General features: G+C 38.6%; 1 protein-coding gene across 3 annotated transcripts; it reads right to left on the minus strand.

Moving 5' to 3' along the window:
* Nucleotides 1-8264: 8264 nt before the first annotated feature.
* LOC119765358 (serine/threonine-protein phosphatase 6 regulatory ankyrin repeat subunit B-like) lies at nucleotides 8265-15146 on the minus strand. Of its 3 annotated transcripts, none has more exons than XM_038249080.1 (4): nucleotides 15085-15146; nucleotides 14965-15011; nucleotides 10648-13046; nucleotides 8265-10608 (listed from the first exon to the last, which is right to left on the minus strand). In XM_038249080.1, exons 3-4 carry the CDS (start codon nucleotides 11015-11017, stop codon nucleotides 8738-8740), a joined length of 2241 nt encoding a protein of 746 aa, XP_038105008.1. In that variant the 5' UTR covers nucleotides 11018-13046; nucleotides 14965-15011; nucleotides 15085-15146; the 3' UTR covers nucleotides 8265-8737. The 3 variants fall into 3 exon arrangements, with proteins under 3 accessions (XP_038105008.1, XP_038105007.1, XP_038105009.1); XM_038249081.1 differs by having other exon boundaries at nucleotides 10087-11589; nucleotides 12009-13046; XM_038249079.1 differs by having other exon boundaries at nucleotides 8265-13046; nucleotides 15101-15146.
* Nucleotides 15147-18064: the final 2918 nt, after the last annotated feature.

Below are 18064 nucleotides of genomic sequence, written 5' to 3' on the forward strand. Positions count from 1 at the left end.
TTCAACACAGTTGGTCATGAATCGTAGAATTTGAGGCTCACAACCATCATGGCCAGCTTTTCCGAACTTGTTTGGAGTGAGTCCTATTCCTGTTATCAACAGAATTGATAGCGATATCAAAATTTACCAGAGCAACTGAAAAATTCGTCTGGCTTCACAAAAAAATTTCATTGACTCGCCACCTCACCCCCTGACCTGTCTTCCTTTGGGGCTCGAAAACTCAACTTTGAAACGAAATTCACGGTGCTTTTATCTGTGGCCAACGAGTGCGCCTGGTAGCACACTGAAAAAAAGTTGCAATCAGTTATGCCAGTCTGTCCATTTTTATGATGTCAGTACTATAGGGTGGTTCTAAATATTTTGTAACTAGAAGAAGATGCAGGTGATAATAAAAATACTTCTATTTTGAAATTTTGACATAAATATTGAACAATTCTAAAAAACAGTGCAAAAGTATCTCGTCCGGGTTCACGCTTGAAGTGTTCTCTCCTGCTGCACTAGAGTGTGTTGCATTCCACAAATTTGGTCATTCACGATAGTACCCACGAAACCCCGTTGGCTTCAAGTTGGTTTTTTTTTTTCGAGCAGTTTCGAGCATTTTCGAGCAGCGCGCGTCTGGCAAAGCGCATAAAATTAGCCAAAAAGCGCGGCAAACCTCCATCGCTCTACATAAAGGAGGCTCTCGAACCACACTCGACGGAACAATTCGAGTCGTTGTCGGCGGAATCGGGTCGGTGAACCGGAATCGATACCGGTCACTGACTAGTTGGCTGGCCCTGGTCAGAGTTGGTGCCTTCCGGAATGGAACTTGGACCTTTGGTGGATCAAAATTTGATTTTTAACGGTTGATTTTTGGTTATCTTTTTTGTTCGCAATTTTCTTGTCAATTTGTCAAGTTTAAAAAAAATCCCTCCTCAAAGCCAAGGGTTAGTTCACAAAACCCAACTGATAGCGTTAGTTCGCACGAGGGGAAAGTCACCCGAGTGAGTAATTTCAAAGCGCACACAATTTTGCAGTCTAACCTTTTTGTGGGTGTTTTTCCACGCCACGCTGAAAGTACCCACCACGTGACAGGACACTACTTGCAGGGCAGGGCGGAGTTTATGGATAATCCCCACCCCTTCACCACTCTGGATAGGATAATTTCGCCATTTTAAACAATCTCTCTTGCTGCCAATTAGGAGTGCTTTCGCGTGTTACTTATTTCGTGACGTAAATTTGGGGTGCATCCAACCTGAAAGTTCGCGATTGTTTATTTTACGCAATTTTGGGTAGATTTTGACAGGGCGTAAGTAATCTTTGCGATGCTTTGCGCAATTTTGATAAGATTTGGTTCTATAAGTCAATTCAAACAAATTTTAAAGCTAAATTTAGATGTTCTTCAAACTTGTTCTCGTAACAAATATTTATAACACAAAAGTGCACCTTGTTTGCTCGGTGGTTGCCGACTTGAAAAATTTCTTTCTTTGCAATCTTTTGTTGACATAAACACATACGAGTCATTTTTTCCCATGCTCTTCTCAGAAAGAAACAAGAAAAATGCAACAAGCTGAGCTTCCTTCTCGTGTACCATTATTTGGAGAATACAACTTGAAGAGACATCCACACACACAATCACACACAGACACACACACATGATTTATTGACAAGGCAAGAAGAGCATTTTACTCTATTCCTTATCAGTTCCACTCGAGTGGTGGAGCGCATTTTATGGACACGCCAAATTGGATTGCAAAAAAATTGGAAAATTAAATGAAAAATCTAAAATTTTAAGTTATGCAAAAAATTGCATAAAAAATACAATTTAAAATGATCCTCATTTCAACAAAAGCTTAATAAATTTTGACAATTAACCTTTGAGTGTCTCACTCTTCTTCCGTCCCACCCGAACAACGATGCAATTTCGTGTTTCATCAGCAGAAACTCACAGTAACAAACGAGAGAAAAATAAACTCTTCGGGTGCCTTTTCCCTCCCAGTGTGTGACCATCTTTTATCCAAGCAAGCTGCTTTCTCATTGGAAACTATCATATTCGTGAAAAAGTCAGGAAGGTGCTGTGTCCTATCCCTCGCCTAGATCAGACCAAAATCCACGATAAAGCTGTCAGACCAAATCTGTCAGACCAAGACTGTCAGATCAAAGAGCAAAAAGTAAACAATCTTGGTCTTCAACGTAGGTGCACACAAATCAAGAAAGGAAAATTTGAAACAGAATTTTATTTTTTCAATTCAATGACTGGTTTTTGACTGCAAATTGAATGTACGTCAGAAAATGATTGAATAGTGCGGCGGCCTGTACACCGACAATTAAATAAGCAGTTATAAGCCTTATTCTTCCACTTTAATTTTTGATCGCGTTTTCGGTTTACACCTGAACAATCTTGAAATTATTTATACGGATTTGTGATTTCTCTCTTTCCATCATTCCCTTGGAAAAAGTGGGGAAAAGCTAAAACATGGCATGCTGTCCACGTTTTGACACGCAAAAAAAAACACAAACAATTTGACATAAAGCTCTTATGAAAATTGAAGCCCTTTGGCTTGAATTGCGCTGAAAAAATGTCGAATTGATTCTACTTTTTATTCCAGAAATGTCTCCCACGCAAGTGACACAACAAACAATTCCGCAAATTGGGGGTGAAATTGGATAAAAGCAATTCGTGGAAACTGTCGAAAATGTGCTTTTTTTAAGGTTGCTGACGCACGGTGAAAGCAAAAGTTCTCCGACAGACACCGCACAAAACTATTTAAACTTGAATGACGACACGGAAAAACTTGAATTGACGATAATGTCTTAAGACAAAACAATAACACGACAAGATATTTTCTCCGTTTATCATCTGTCAGTCACTTCCAAGTCGTACCGCTCGCGGGGAATAGTTGACGAAACGAGATTCAACTTCTGCGTTTTCCCAACTCCCCCCTAATCTCCCTTTCATTTCCCACAAAACTACTTCACAAAAGAATTTCTCTTCTTCGTCTTCTCGAGCAGAAGGAGAAAGTCAGCGTCGAAAATTAGTTGGGCAAATAGTTTCAAAACTGTGTTTGCGTTCTCGACTTTGAGTGTCTTCTTCACCGTCAAACGTGGATCCGGAGTCGCTCGCGTCGCGAAATTATGAGCCGAACTTAATCAACGGTGAGCTCACGCGAAAGCGCTTTTAAAAGATTTTGAAGAAACAAAAAAGAAAGCTCTCAGTGAAAAGTACTTTTCCGTCGTTTGTTCGGAAAGAAAGAGCGAAAAAACAATTTAAATTCAATTAGAGCAGTAGGCTACGCGAAATGAGCGCAACCATGCGTGGTTAAGTCGACGTTGCTTCCCGTTGTACATTCGCGCCTACTTTGACTCGTCCCCGAAAACCCCTGAATTGCTGAAGGTAGATGAAAAGAAAGCAATCAGCACTCCGAGAAAAAAAAAGCCCACCTCCTAATGGGAAATCGTTGTCAGATGCAAATTTTTGTTTTTCCTCATAACAGCTTATTGCGCGCGTTCGCGAACTTTCAAGAGTTGACGGTGTCTTCTTCGTGCTTTGGCTTGACAGAGCTGCTCCCTGGAAGTAGGCTGTGACAATTATCTGAAGGAACAATGGCGGTGCCTACTAGGAGTGTGATTGTGAAAATGGTGGCGAAATTGGATTTTATTTTATTCACGATGGCACTTCGCATTTTGAGGAAATTACTTTGAAAATGTGTTGATATGGTTTCATTTGACTTGGAAAAAGTTGTTCAAAATTTTAAAATGCCAGCTTTTACCTGGTAAAGCTTAATCAAGCCAATAAAAATTGAGTATTTCTTCAGGCGAAACAATTTCATTCGAAATAATTCCGAAATTGAGTGGAAAAAATCGACACAACATGCTCCAAACGAAAAAATAAATGTCCCAAATTGGTGACCTTCGAACCAGAAGCTTCGTTCCAATCTGTCGTCGTCGTTTTCCCCCCTCCAAAAAAGGAAGTGAAAATTTTCAACCCGCAAAAAAATGTCACACGATAAAAAAGCATACGCGCTCCCAAGTGTGCAAACAAATTTTGGTTGTTTATTTTCCGCGCAAATAAATTCCAGATTATGTTTTTCCTGATTTCTGATAATCCCTTCAAGGGAACTTGATTTATTTCTTTTTCATTTTACCTCTCCCCGTCTGCTCACTATGTCGAGTTTTTTGCGTATTTTTGTTGAGATTTTTGTACAATCTCGCAGCAATTTTCAACAGTTATAGGAGATTTTTAATAATTTTACTTTCTATAAATGAATAATCCATAATATCTTAACAAACAAGGCAACTTTCAGAAGGTTCCCGGAACAAGACAGTGAGCAAAGCAGTTACTCTCATTTTCCTCATTTTCTCCTCTTTACCTTCGCCTGTTTGAATTCTTTCTTTGTTAGGTTTAATCTAGAGAATAGGAGAGCAAATGAGGAAACCGAGAGTTATTTCTCTGCATATTTTTTAAATTATAGAAGCTAAAAAAAATCTAACAAATTGAGATTATCTCAAAATTTATCTGTAGTTTCTGTTTGATTGATATTTGAGAGACATTCTCAGGAAAAATTCTAAACTTATTTCAGTTACCTTACCTTTATCCTTTCCACAAAACACAATCTGAAACATATCCTGGCCTACTCCGAATAACAACAACGCTCACTTACCAAGCAGCATCACCACCGGGACGACAACGACCAATCTCCCTTAGCACGCACATCACCGAGCAAAGCAGGCCATGTCCTGAAACCATGACCTAACCCAGACCGTGTCCGTAGCACAGCGCGCCTATTCCGTTCCGTTCATCAGCAACAACAGCCAAACAAGGCCTACTTTGTGATGGATTTCGCTCGAAAATGTCCTACATGGCCTGCTCGGATCGAATCGGAGGAGGAGTTCATCTTGAACAAACAATCCGAGTTCGGGTCGATGATGATCGGTGTTGGAACCTACTCAGCAAGTGGGGGTAATTCGACAAAGTACCAATTTGTGGTAAAGTGCCTCCTCCTCCACTTTCGCATCACAACGATAAGAGAGAGGATCCTCTGGCGGAAAGTTTTACGGCCACTTCCGGCAGCACTGCAGAACCTTGAGGGCACGGAACGGTAATGTCTGAATTTATTGGTACACAAAACCCGGAAACTGCGCTGCTGCTCACTCGGTATCGCGGAAGTGCTTCATCTCAATCGTCTTCCTGTGTAAACAAACGCACACACAAACTCACACGTACAAACGTTGTCTTAAGTGTCTCTCGTAAATTAAGTTTTATGTTTCTTGAAGCGCCACAAAACGTTCGAAAAACGCGGAAAGCAACAACAACAAGAAGCATCTGCTGCAGACACAATCTACTGTTGTTGTTGATTTTGTTTTTGTTTTGGTTCTGCCTGCCAGGCAAGACTTCATCTTCTTCATCTTTTCCAGCTCATCCCATTAGATTAAATTTATTTTCTGTCAAAATAATATTATCTCCAGCGTGCAGACAACTTCTTTCATGTCTGGAGAGTAAGAAAAAGTGGCGAACCTACTTTGAGTTGTTTTGAATTTTAACTAGTTCCATCGCGCAGTGTAGCGCACCACGTGTCAATGTATTCTCAGCCTACCTGGATCCTTTAAAAGACTTACTCAGAAGATTTCATTACAAAATCTTCCACGAATTATAAAGTATTTTTTTTAAGTGACTCTTCAAGAAATTAAGAAGAAATGTTTTTTTATGGGGTCATTCATAAACTACGTGGGCACTTTTTGGAAATTCTCTTCCATCGGGTTGACAATTTAGAGAATTTTTGAACCAACAAACGGCAAACCAGTACCAGACCTTTCAAACAATACTTTCTTCAATTCAGAAAAACTCTTCATTGTCATTTGGCAGAATCTGTTTCTTTCCTCAGAAACGGCAGTAGCAAGGCACCTCTGAACCTCCCCAAGGAAGTAAAATCTTGTCGACGAAGCGAAAAAGAGTAAGATTTTCCTCAACCAGGTGCGGAAAACCCCTTTTCTTTCCTTTTTTGTGGAAAGCTAAGAAAAGAATAGTTTATAAGGACGATTTTTTGGACTAAGAGGATTTTCTTCTTTCTCTCACTCTCCCAACCGGGAAAGAGACGACGTCGCCTTGGAGCAATAAAAATGAGAAGTTATTAGGATAATAATTTTTATATGTAGTTGCGGTGTGGTTTTTCGGGAATTTTGGGTGCTGAAAGAAGTGGGCAGGTGAGCCATTCTAGTTTGTGCAAAAGTCAGCGGAAAACAAAAATATGAATTGTTTCTGGGGAACCAGCATTTTGTAGGGAGAAAGGTAATAAAAATTATTAAGGTGATTTTTTTTCTTTGAATTTAAAATATGTTGCAGGGACATGTTAGTGAGTTCCTTTTCGTAATATTTTGATGGGATTTTAAGACATTTTATTCACATTTTTCATTATTTTTAAATTGATTTCTTATTGAAAGTTTCTTTAAAATGTAATTAAATTATAAAAGTTTTGATCACTACTCAGCTAGATGCTTGGCTAGATGTAAAAAAAAAAACCTTAAACTCATCTTATCACAATATCACCCATTTCCTTCAAAAAATCGCTTAAGTTGCTCTTCAAAAACACATCAAATTAAAGTTGCTCGACACGTGCGTCGAGTTTACCTCTTGAAATACGTTCCAAAATATCACTTCGATCCATCGTGAAAAACTGAAGCTAAAAACGATAACATTTAATACGCTTTCAAAGCGCCATCCAAGCCGCCTTTAAACCGCCAACGCAACAGCAACACATGACAGTTTTTTTATGGGAAACCAAACCGCACACACACGCACCATCAAAGCAAGCCGCGCGCCGAACGTGATCGGCATAATTAGTGCGATTTTGTGTTGGCCTTTGTCGTTTAGAGTGTATTGAAAAGCCATTTTTGTGTTTAAAGAGAGGGATTTCTTTCGATTGAGGAAAACGATTCGCATTTGTTGTTGTTTGAAATCGATACTTAGTCATCCAAGTAAGCATGTTAAACAATGACATTTGTTGAACTCTTTCACTTCAACCAGCTTGTTTTAGTATGTTTTCTTTGAATTGAAGAGGTAAATAATGTTGTGCCAGCTTTTCACAATATTTCTTTGAATCAGTACTTATCTGAATTTGTTGATATTCAACATAAATCGATCGATTCCACGAAAAAAATAATAAAAATCTACTTTCTATCTAATCCCATTATTTTCCGTCCGAGGACCATAGTCGCAATTAATTTCTTGTCCTCGTCGGTCCAAAGTCGACGCTCCACCAGCTTCAAGAGTGCTTAAATTCCCGGAAACCCGGAGCAGCTCAAGTGGAGCTGTATCGTCTGTCGAAAAGAAACTAGGAGGTCCTCCATGAACAACAAGTGGTGCCGCCGCCTCTTCATAATCATCGACGAGGAGATCTATTTTGGCCACCAGCTTGGTACCGAGTAATGAAGACCCTCTTGGCTCGGAGGTGGAACGAGACCACTTGAGAAGAATTCGAGGGGAATGAGAGCTGGATGGAAATGGAAACATCAAAAATTAAAGTAAAATTGGTACAAAATGTTTAGTCAAATGTTTCTTCGATCTTTTGTCAAAATAAATGAAGGTTCACAAAACTTTCTCCCCTCAGAATCAAAGCAACCCACTCTTGTTGATGGTGATGAGAACCTGCCAGCCAGCATCATAGAGTAGTGGTCAGTAGGTCATGGCTTGCTACGAAAAAGACCCTCATCGTCGCGTCCCCGCAGGTCGTTTTGGCCTGAAGCTGAAAATTTTCCTTCCCATACAATAAATCGCGTGGGAGCTTGTTTGCGCCTGGATGTAGGCACACAAGGGTGCGTTATTTTTTCACGACTCAAAAAGCTTAATTATCACCACGAAGTTAATTACTTTACGGTCGCGGCCTCTTTTGCCGAATCATTACGCTTAATGACGTTGCGGTTTTAATTAGGGAAATGTGCTTTTGAGTGTTATGGCTTTCTTTTTTCGTCCTGAGAAAAAGAGAAAAATCTGCAACACATGCTGTCCCTTGGGGTTATTTCCCGTCATAATCCTTTGAAGTGGTCTCAAATTGACGTTTCGCACATAATGCAATTACGTCAGTCAATCACAGCATGCCGCGAGGAAACGCACCATCGCGACGAACACAAAAAAATGGCCTCCTTTGTTGTGCCTTTTTGTTCTGGGAACACTGCATTGACTGGACTGGCCTGAGCGGGAAATCGTCTTTACTGGGTTCGATTCTGGGATTTCGACGGCTGGAGGAAGAGGATGGGGACCGATTACGTGATCCGTATTTTTTTTGTCCTTCCCTAGAAGTCGGTGTTCGACGGATAGGGTCCTCTGAGCTATTTTAATGAGCGTTTTCCTTCTGTTTAGCTTTTCGACGGAATTGTTTTCGTATTGTTTTCGTTACAGGCCAAATCGAATAGGGTGGAGTGGAGAATCGTTTCCGCCCAAGTTGTTGTCCAGTGAAGTTTCCGAAAGAATATCTAATGAAGCTGAGACTTTGAGACTGGTGAAAAGGGAAGGAGATTTGAAAAGGATCTTAAAGGGCATGGAAATTCAGGAATCGAACTTTTCTGTAAAGATAATTTATATTTATTGTAATTATTATTCATTTTACTATAACGTTTTATATCAACTTTAATTTACAAGAATAATAAACATAATTCTGGGATAGCTAATTCAAATCTGGTTAGATTGGAATTCTTTAAAAATCGACAGAACGTGCTTCCTTATCTCTTTTTTTTCGCAAAAAATAATAAATAAATGCTTTGGGCATTACAATTCGTGCATGGTAATAATTTTTGTTGACATTTTTGTTTCGATAAGTTTGATGAGTAGCCTCCGAACATTTGCACTCATTTTGCCTTTCTCCACATAATCTGGAACAGTTTTTCCCTCTTTGGTTTTTGCAGTTACATATGCTTCATTTTCTATTAATCTTCTCGCGGTCGCTAAATTACCGCTCATTGCTGCCAGATGAAGTGGAGTTTCTCCTTTCGAATTTTGACTGTTAACGTTTGCGTCGAGATTGATTAAAATATTTGCAACGTCTTGAAGATTATTTTTTAATGCAACGTGTAAGGCAGTGTTGCCATTTGTGTCCGTAAGATGAATACAAGCTTGCTTAAATAACAACAATCGTGCCGCGAATGATTTTTTGGCTTCTAGTGCCAAATGGAGTGGTGTTTCTTTATTGGAGTTACATCGATTTATTTTACAACAGTGATTAATTAAAAGTGGAAAAATAGCTTCAAATTTCGAAGCATGATGTAAAGGGGAATTGCCTTCATTATCAAATTGTTCAACTATTGCGCCAGCTTTTATCAACAACTTAATAATGTTTGGGTTTGGAAAAGTATTATTCTGCACCAAATGAAGATGAAGAAGTGTTTTGCCTGTTTTTCCATCCTGGAAATTTACATCAACACCAACTTCAATCAATGACTTTAACACGTTTTCCTGGTTTTTCATAACAGATTCTTTTAACAATGTTTGTAGGAGATCTAAATCGTGGTTTACTGAATGCTCTTTCAACGATCGTACAATTTCATGGTGTCCATTTTCAATCGCCAGCATCAATGGAGTTTTTCCTTTATGATTTTCTAAATTGATTTCGGATCCTTTATTCAGCAAATATTCCACAATATTTTTGTGCCCTTCTTGAGCAGCAAAGTGTAAAGCTGTATTTTTTTCACTGTCTTCAGAGTTTCCATTGATACCGCTTGTTATGAGTATTTTTACAGATTCTAAACATCCAAATGATGCAGCGTGGAAAATTAAAGAATCCTTGAAACGATAATCTTCGAAAGTATCCATTTTTTCTAGTAAACATAACAAGATGTCTGAAGAATGTTTAGAGGTTATTAAATCCAATGGAGTATTTCCAGATTCATCAGTTGCTATTAAATTGGCACCACCATCAACCAACAGACGAACGATTGCAGCATTCATTTGTTTGACCGCCAAATGCAGTGCAGTGTTGCCATCATTATCGGTTAAGACTAAACTTTCGACATTTGAGACAAAAAACTTACAAACTTCAAAAGATGAGCTCAAAACAGCTTCATGAAGTAGGCTTTGTTCAGTACTCAGGTAATCCGAAATAATTTTCTTGGAACCAAGTTTTTCCTCCAAGTCCAAACTACTGATTTGACTGTCTTTGAACTGACAAAGTTCCTTCCAGAAGTTTGTGAACATTTTTTCACTAAATTGATTGTCCATTAAAACTTTATATCTATTCCAAAATTCATGTATATCTTTTTCCTCTTTCGGAACCTTTTCAATGAAATAATCGGTTATTTTTCCCGACTTTCTTTTTTGCGTTGCAGCCGATTTTTGCCTTGAATTTGTTTGACGTTGCGAGGAAGATGATGTGCTCGGTTCAACATTCGGGATGATTGCTTCAGAGTTTGTTTCATCTGTTTCTGGGTTGCATTTGAGTTCTTTAGTCAAATAATTCTGTATTTTTATAGCTTTATTACTTTTTGCAACACTTAGGAGGGACCGATTTTGGCACTTTATCATTTTATACTTATACTTCTTACGAAGGTGTTTAAGCACATTAACGAAATCTTTTTCGCATGACCAAAATAAGACTTCTTGGCCCAAATCTTGTAATAATTTAAGCTGATTGTTATTTTCAGTGGTCGTTTCTGCGTTTCGTTTGTTCGCAACATTTGGAATGGAATTAATCATCCCAAAGAAGAAATTTCGAACATTTTGCTGATCCTTAAGGTCTTCTAATATTTCAGGAGTGCAAAAACTAATAGAAGCTCGACCCACGTATTCAAACAAAAACTTTGCTGCATAGTACTCCCCGTATGCAGGATGACTGAATTCCAGTACATTTGACTCAATTTTTACCAAATGATGGTGTTGCTTACCAATCCTTTCTTCAACTGTCTTGAACAAGTCGTTTTCCATAAATAACAGTAGTTTTTCTGAAAACATCCTTTTGGCTGCCAGTATTTGGTAATCATAGTCGATGGATTTAAAAGTAGCGTTGAAAAAGTGATTTGATTCAAAATCATTGCTCGCATTGAATCTCCTGTTCATCGTTATTTGGATAAATTTTGTAACTAATTGATCAAAGAAACTGTTGGCGTTGAACTCATCTCCGTGAATGAATTGGCCAAAAAAAGGTTTTTTTTACAATATACTTGGAAATGAGGTAAAATTATTTCAGCTAATATGCTTAATGTCATTGGAGTACCGGTAAATTTATAGTCACCATAATCTATACCATTGTTTATTTTACTTAAAATTTCTTTTGAAAACTCTTTGAGATTAGTATTTTCATTTGAACCGAATTTCAAAAATAATTTAAGAAACTGTTCTTGTTCGTCCTTATTAAAATGTTTCATGAAAATTGTCGTCCCATTGAGGCGCGTTTGGATGCTTTCCTTTACGTCATTTCTACAAGTGATTACAATTTTTGTATTGATTATCTCAAGTAAATCATCAATTAATTTTAGTACCTTGCCTTGATTGTGTTCGCTCAATTCATCGAAACCATCCATAAATAGTACTTTTGGGCAGCTGTGATTTTTTATGACAAGATCCACATTTTCGGGGGATAAACTGGATTGCAAAAAGTCTTCTAAAGAAAAAAGGTCAGGTATTTTGATCTGAAAATGATTTAAAAACATCAAAAATACTGCCGTTTCTGGAAATGATTTTTGCGCTTCAAATGCCATTGATTGCATGAGTATAGTCTTTCCCATGCCAGGATCAGCTGCTATTATGAAACATTTTTCAGGAACTGAGTGACTGCAGCATTGTTTGATGAACTTGGTTTCATCTAGCTCACTGCTCTGATAAATCAACTTTCGTTTTATGTAGTAGCGATCATCCAACCTACCACAAGATCGATTAGCATACATTTTGGCCTCATTACGCAGTTCAATTTCAATCGCTTCTAAATATTTTTTACCATTTTCCAAACTTAAAAAAGATTTTTTGGTGCTTTGTGTGGATTTTTCCCAGTCGGAAAATTTGTCCTTAAGTATGTGCAAAAATTGCATAATTTGACACTTTGTTAACCTACCTAAAATTTCCGGCTCGAGCCTCTCGCGCATCCAAATTTGGCCTTCATTGAACATGCACCTTGCTAAATCATCCACATCCGGCTGGGAATGTGCAAATATAAATACTTTAAAGAACTCCTCAATGCTTTTCCTGGTTGTCAGCGTAGGTAACTGATTCTTGGATTTGTTTTTTCTCTTTTTCTCTAAAGGCTCGACATAGGAACTGTTAGTGTCATTCCAAAATTGAACCACATTTGTTGCGTTAGTTGATCGATTGTTCAGTTCGGGATGTGTTTCCATCAAGGCACTTAGAAAAAACGTTTTCAAGTCTTCACATGAAGAGTTAGAAGTAAGTTTCACCTCATTTTCTTCAACAGTTATTATTTTCCTCAGGTTGTCCTTGTATTTTTCTAATACATCGTCCACTTTACCCTCGTCAAACATGGCGGATATTGAGTTACCGACAGAGTAGAATTCTGAATTCATCAAAGCATTCATTTCTTCTTCTAAACCTTTGAATTGAATAAATCTTCCTCTGCCGAAGTTGATAATTTCGCCAACTTCCACTTCCTGTTGTAGACCTTCTTCTTCGTTAAATGTTACATTTGTAAACAGACAGAACCACTTCTCACCACCATCGTGTCTCCAGTCTTGCATCACTCGTTGATAAGCCTCAACGTACTGGGCAAGTGCAAAATCATTGCTCTTCGATGCGGACACCAGCGACGAGCGACTCATATTCTGCTGCTCCTTCTTTTTCACGTGCTTGTTCTGGAACAACCACCACTGTTTGTCCTGTGCCAGGTGCAACACCACGTCGTCAAATTTCACACCCTCCTTACACTCGAACGCAAGTTTGAACGTTTTGCGCTCCCGCGTGGCCCTCTGCAGCAGCATCAGTGCGAAAAGCCGTTGAAACTCTTCGCCAGCACCGCCGAGTCTTCCGCATGTGTATTGCGTTTTGCTGGCAACACTGCCCGTTAAAGTTGGCAAAGTCATTTGTTTGTTTCCTGATTTCCTCAGAACAGACCAGGGCCCCGGCGATGGCCTGATATGAGCTACCGAACAACATTGGCAATATGGCGTCGTTTGTTTACCAACATGAGGTTGTTTGTGGACGAACAAAAAAAAAATACTTTTTAGTAAACATTTCTATAACCGTTGTGTTCTATTTTTGAAAAGTTACATAATACACACATTTTCACTAAATTCTAGATCAGAAAAAATATATTTAAATTTCTCACTTATATCGCGATTGAGCATGAGCATGAGCATGAGCATGAGCATGAGCATGAGCATGAGAGACCACCCATGGTTGTCCTTCTCCGTTGCTGGACCGTAATATCCTATCAATACAACCGGTCATACGCTTCAACGATCTAATGGTGTTTCCCTTATCAACAGCATGTATGAATGCGCTGAATAGATAAAACATCAAGATCATTAAAACTAGATCTGAAGCAAATAGGTAACAGTCATTGGCCACCAACGGCGCCCGCCATGTCAGTTTGTAGATCTCGGGGGATTGGGACGGGAATGTTAGTTAGACAGGTTGCTACCAAAGGTGGGTTCTATACGATATCCACACCCCCACGTGTGCCAGAAAAACTACTTCTACTTGGGATTTTGTTAATGGGAAAGGGTAATGGCCAGGATTCATCATAGAGGATGATGATGCGACCCAATAATCAATAAATTTTGTTTAATAGTGTGATGGATTATGAATTCTCAAGGCAAACAGTCGGATGATGCGGATGAGACTATTCCCGGTTATTTGGTGTTGTTTTAGAATAAATGATTCAATCTTAGACAGCCGGCTGTGGAAAGATAAAACCAAATAATATTCGAAAAAGCGAAAACGCGAAACCGCCCGGATAGAAAAACAAACGCAATCGGGGGGACAACAAAGACGGAAACGGCAACGAAAATCTTGCGTGATGACCGCGACGTGCACCGTTCAACTTCACGAACGCAACTCTTAATATAGTATTAATTCGACCGCGATTCTCCAGAAATTCTCCGTCGGCGTGCCTTCCGATCAACGGTGATGTAGGAAGGGCTTCATTTATTGAAATGATTTTTATATCATTGGCCTTAAAAAATATTCGACGGCGTGCCTTCCAATCATCGATGATATAGAAAGGACTTAATCCAGCAATACGACTTGCTAGTCTCAAAAAATAGGACCGTTTTGATAGAAAATTATAAAAAGAGAACAACACAAAACAACTCATCGGCCAACGAACGCGAGTGAAAAAAAAAACAATGAAAAAAAGAAGAAGGTAAACAAACAGAACTGCGCGTCCCGAAAAACACCACACTAATGATGCTTTTATTTAATAATAATTACCAATCACCCCATGCACTCGAACAGCGACACAAAAGAGACGGAAAATAACACGAAAAAACAGGATTGCGCGTCCACACAGGCACCGCACTCAATTTCTCACTTATATCGCGATTCTAAGCAAAATTATGCAACAAATCATCGTGCCTATAGTTTATCTTAAGTTTTTAAACCGATTTGCTGTAGATTCAAGTTTAAATTTTGAAATTTAGCATAAATTAAGATAAGTTGCAAAACTGCTAACTTCAGTCATGTGCAACAATTTCCACTTCACCCGTGCGGGAAACCGATAATGGGGTAATTCATGCGTTCCAGACTGTCAAAATTCCAAAACGTTATTGCCAATCTTCGGTTCGCTGCTTTTGTTCCTGTTTGAAGTTTCGGGCCGAGACTCTGGAACAGACATAATTTCTCGATTAAATTTTCAAAAGGCCTTATCTGCATAGGAAATCCATGAGGGATAGGTTGTTTTGAAAATTTAATCTAGATTTGACGTTTCTACTTGCGACAATAACGTAAATTTTTAACGTCAGATCAAAACAAACAGACTGTTGGGTGCCTCTTCAGTTCAAAGTTACTTTTTGCTCGAAATGAAATTTGTCACTGTCGTAATCTAATTATTTACTCACCCTGAATCTCGAGTGGCTCACTAGGTCTTCAAAAAGTATGTAAATAGCTATCAAAATAAATAAAAAACGCAAAGGAAATGTAGAATCATACGAAAATCTACAAAATATCGAAAAACTCACGAAAAAACAAACCAACCCACAGAATGTAGATTTTTACGAATGAATGCAACCTTTTTTGCGGTACAAGCCACCTCCCGCTCGAAATAATCAATGACTTTTATCAATGCATTTATCGATAGCGTTGGGTTGTGCTATTATCTCTGCTCAATTGTTTCTTTTTTCAACAAAGTAACCATTTTGGTTCGCTTTTTGAATCAGCATAATTTTCGAAAAATTAAACTCGAAAAATATCTGGTTTTCTGAAAATATCAAATATTAATTTTAATTTTGCATTTGATTTTTTTTAAACATATGAAAATGTTAAAAAAAATGAATTGACCATCCCGAGCTATTTCTTATCTTATCGGAATTTCGTAAAAGTCGACAATAAAACTAAGTATCAATGGCTGAACTGATAAGAAAGCTCATACTGTCGGCAGGTGATATTGTTGACGGTAATAAGAAAACAGGTGCCTTTAGTGATGAGATCTCAGTAGGCTTACTAATTGAATTTGTTCTATTTTTCTAGAATAGTTTTCTCAAATTCCAATAAAATTTCAGAAATTCTCGGTGTCTCATTCGAGAAATGAAAACCCCCTTCTTTAAAAACACATTTTCCGTGATTTTCCTGTGACAATCACGCCAACAAATCTGAAGCCGCGTCCCAGATTTGCTTTTAAAATTTATTATTTCCGCTCTGATTCCGAGCAGCTTAGGATTTCACCTTTTTTCTGTTAGGGGGGTTTTACCTGACGTGACGTCGCGTGGAGAAAACGATCTTCCAGGAAGGAATTTCTTCTTGTTTTCTTCTTTTTAATGCTAAGTGTACTTATCACCCGTTTCACAAAGGTGTAGAGGGTGGAAAGAGACAAATGAAATTGGAGATTCGCTTTTCCTTGCAATTTTTCTCCCTCTCTCGATCTTGATGGTAAAAAAGATAAAAAGGTTGTACCCTTTTATTGCAGGCATAATTCATGGTGTTAATTTGGGTAGAAATGGAAACGGGAGAATCTGGGTGAAAAATAAGCAGCGTGCAATCTCAATTGTCAGTTTTTCGACCAAAAAATACCGCGTCGGAAAATAAAAACCCTGAGTAGGCTGTAATTTTTTTTCGCGGAAAGGAAAAACTGGGAAAAAGGGGTTCAAATTTTTATCTTTGAAGCTCAGGTGTTGCGTCACGCAGTAGGTGTTGATGATAGCATCAAGTGAGAGGTGAATATTAAGGCTGTCAGAATAATTTTATGGATTACTGTTTTATAAGGGTGACTTTTAGGAGGGGTAAATATCCAGTAAAAATATTTATGGAATTATTCAATATGGCATTACTGTAACAATAATCCAGTTTAATCATGATTTAAACGTTTTTTTTGCTTCAAGCCAGGATTAATCAAGTCAGCATGCAATGTAATAAATCAAAACAATATGCATGTGAAATGGAAACTAAGCCCCAGGATAATTGCTCTTGTTTTCATTCTGAAAAGAGCTTATTTTCCAACAAAAGCGCAAAAGAGCTCAGCAGTTTATGATTTTATTATTTCAACTCATATGTTACTTTAACAAAACAATTACCATTTCAAGCACTGATAAGCGTAATTATGAGATTCAATTCAAAATGCATTTGTAATCATCCGCAAAACAATCACAAAAAAATCTCTGTCCAACAATTTGCATTGCAAATCGCACCCAGTTCCAATCAGAGCGCGGTTTGAAACAATTTCTCTGGCATCACTGCTGCCACGTGTCACGCAATTTATTGACACAAATTAGCGCGCACCACGTGGCTGCAACACTAGATAAGCTCTCCAGCTCCGTGTTGCATCACCCACACACGAGTTGAACATCTGATTATGCAATCTGGAAACCATCGTCATCATCATCAGTGGGCAGAACCAAAGCAGATCATTTCTGGTCAATTAATTATTATAATGATGCTTTATTGACCACCGCAGCTCGCAAAGTGGCCTGATTAGAATAAATTATAAATCGTTGTTTGAGCCCACCGTGTGTTTGGGATCGAAGGAGGCTTTGCTGTTTCAATTAATCACGCGTTGTCAGGGGGATCGAGTTGGAAAATTGTTATCTGATATTTATTGATACGAGACACAAAACATGATACAGATATTTTGTTCAGATTTTGTATTGAGTGTTGATATATCAAGACTCTTAAATTAGTAATTCCAGATGAGCGTGTTGACCTGTGAGCAGTGCTGCCGGTTTTGTTGGTCATCAAAGTTTAACATTTGTGGCAAAATAAAAGAATAAATTTTCACCGTCGTTCTCGCGAAATTCCTCCCATTTTCCCCCATTAAACAAAGCCACTTTCTAAACAATTTTGCCCCGAACAAGTTTAGGCACGCGTAAAAATTCCTCACCGAACTCTGAACTGGTGTCAGAAAATGTTTCAACTTCGAGCTCTAATGACAGCGCCCACCCCCAGAAAACGCCATAATGAACCGCGTCGAGGCTCAATTTATCGACGCAAAATTCCTAAACTCGGAAAATATTCGCCTGCTTCGATCCCGTTGCTTTTGACAGTTCCGCTTCCACGCAGGGCCTACTCTGACAGCCTGTCAGGGGTGGGGTGACGTAATTTGCATGTAATATTAGGTTTCACAATCTCTGCCTCTCTCTCTGTTGGCAAATTTTAACGACGGACGGAAAAGGGCTCAATCAGTGTCAGGGTGGCCAGGTTGGACCGTCCCTCGGACACGTCAGGTCGTCCGTGCCAGCTGCGAAAAGGATTCGGTGTTTGGGATTGATTCTGGCGAAGTTTTTGAAAAGAACTTTTTGAACAAATATAAACTATTTTAGTAGAATGAGTTTAATTTTCAAATAAATACTAAAATCGTTTTCTACAAATCTGTCAAAATTTCCCCTAGAATTATGCAAACCAAATTGAAGCAATGAACATGATTTCAAACGTCACCGTGGGTGGCGCTGCTGTGCCCCCCGAGGGCACAGCTCTACTTTGTTCCCTCGCTAATTTTGCAAGTGAAGTTAT

The sequence above is a fragment of the Culex quinquefasciatus genome, chromosome 1, assembly GCF_015732765.1.
Source record: "Culex quinquefasciatus strain JHB chromosome 1, VPISU_Cqui_1.0_pri_paternal, whole genome shotgun sequence".
Lineage (NCBI taxonomy): Eukaryota > Metazoa > Arthropoda > Insecta > Diptera > Culicidae > Culex > Culex quinquefasciatus.

Coding starts and splice junctions, on each gene's coding strand:
- LOC119765358 (XM_038249079.1), bottom strand. CDS start 11,017: ATGAACAGGAGATTCAATGCGAGCAATGATTTTGAATCAAATCACTTT.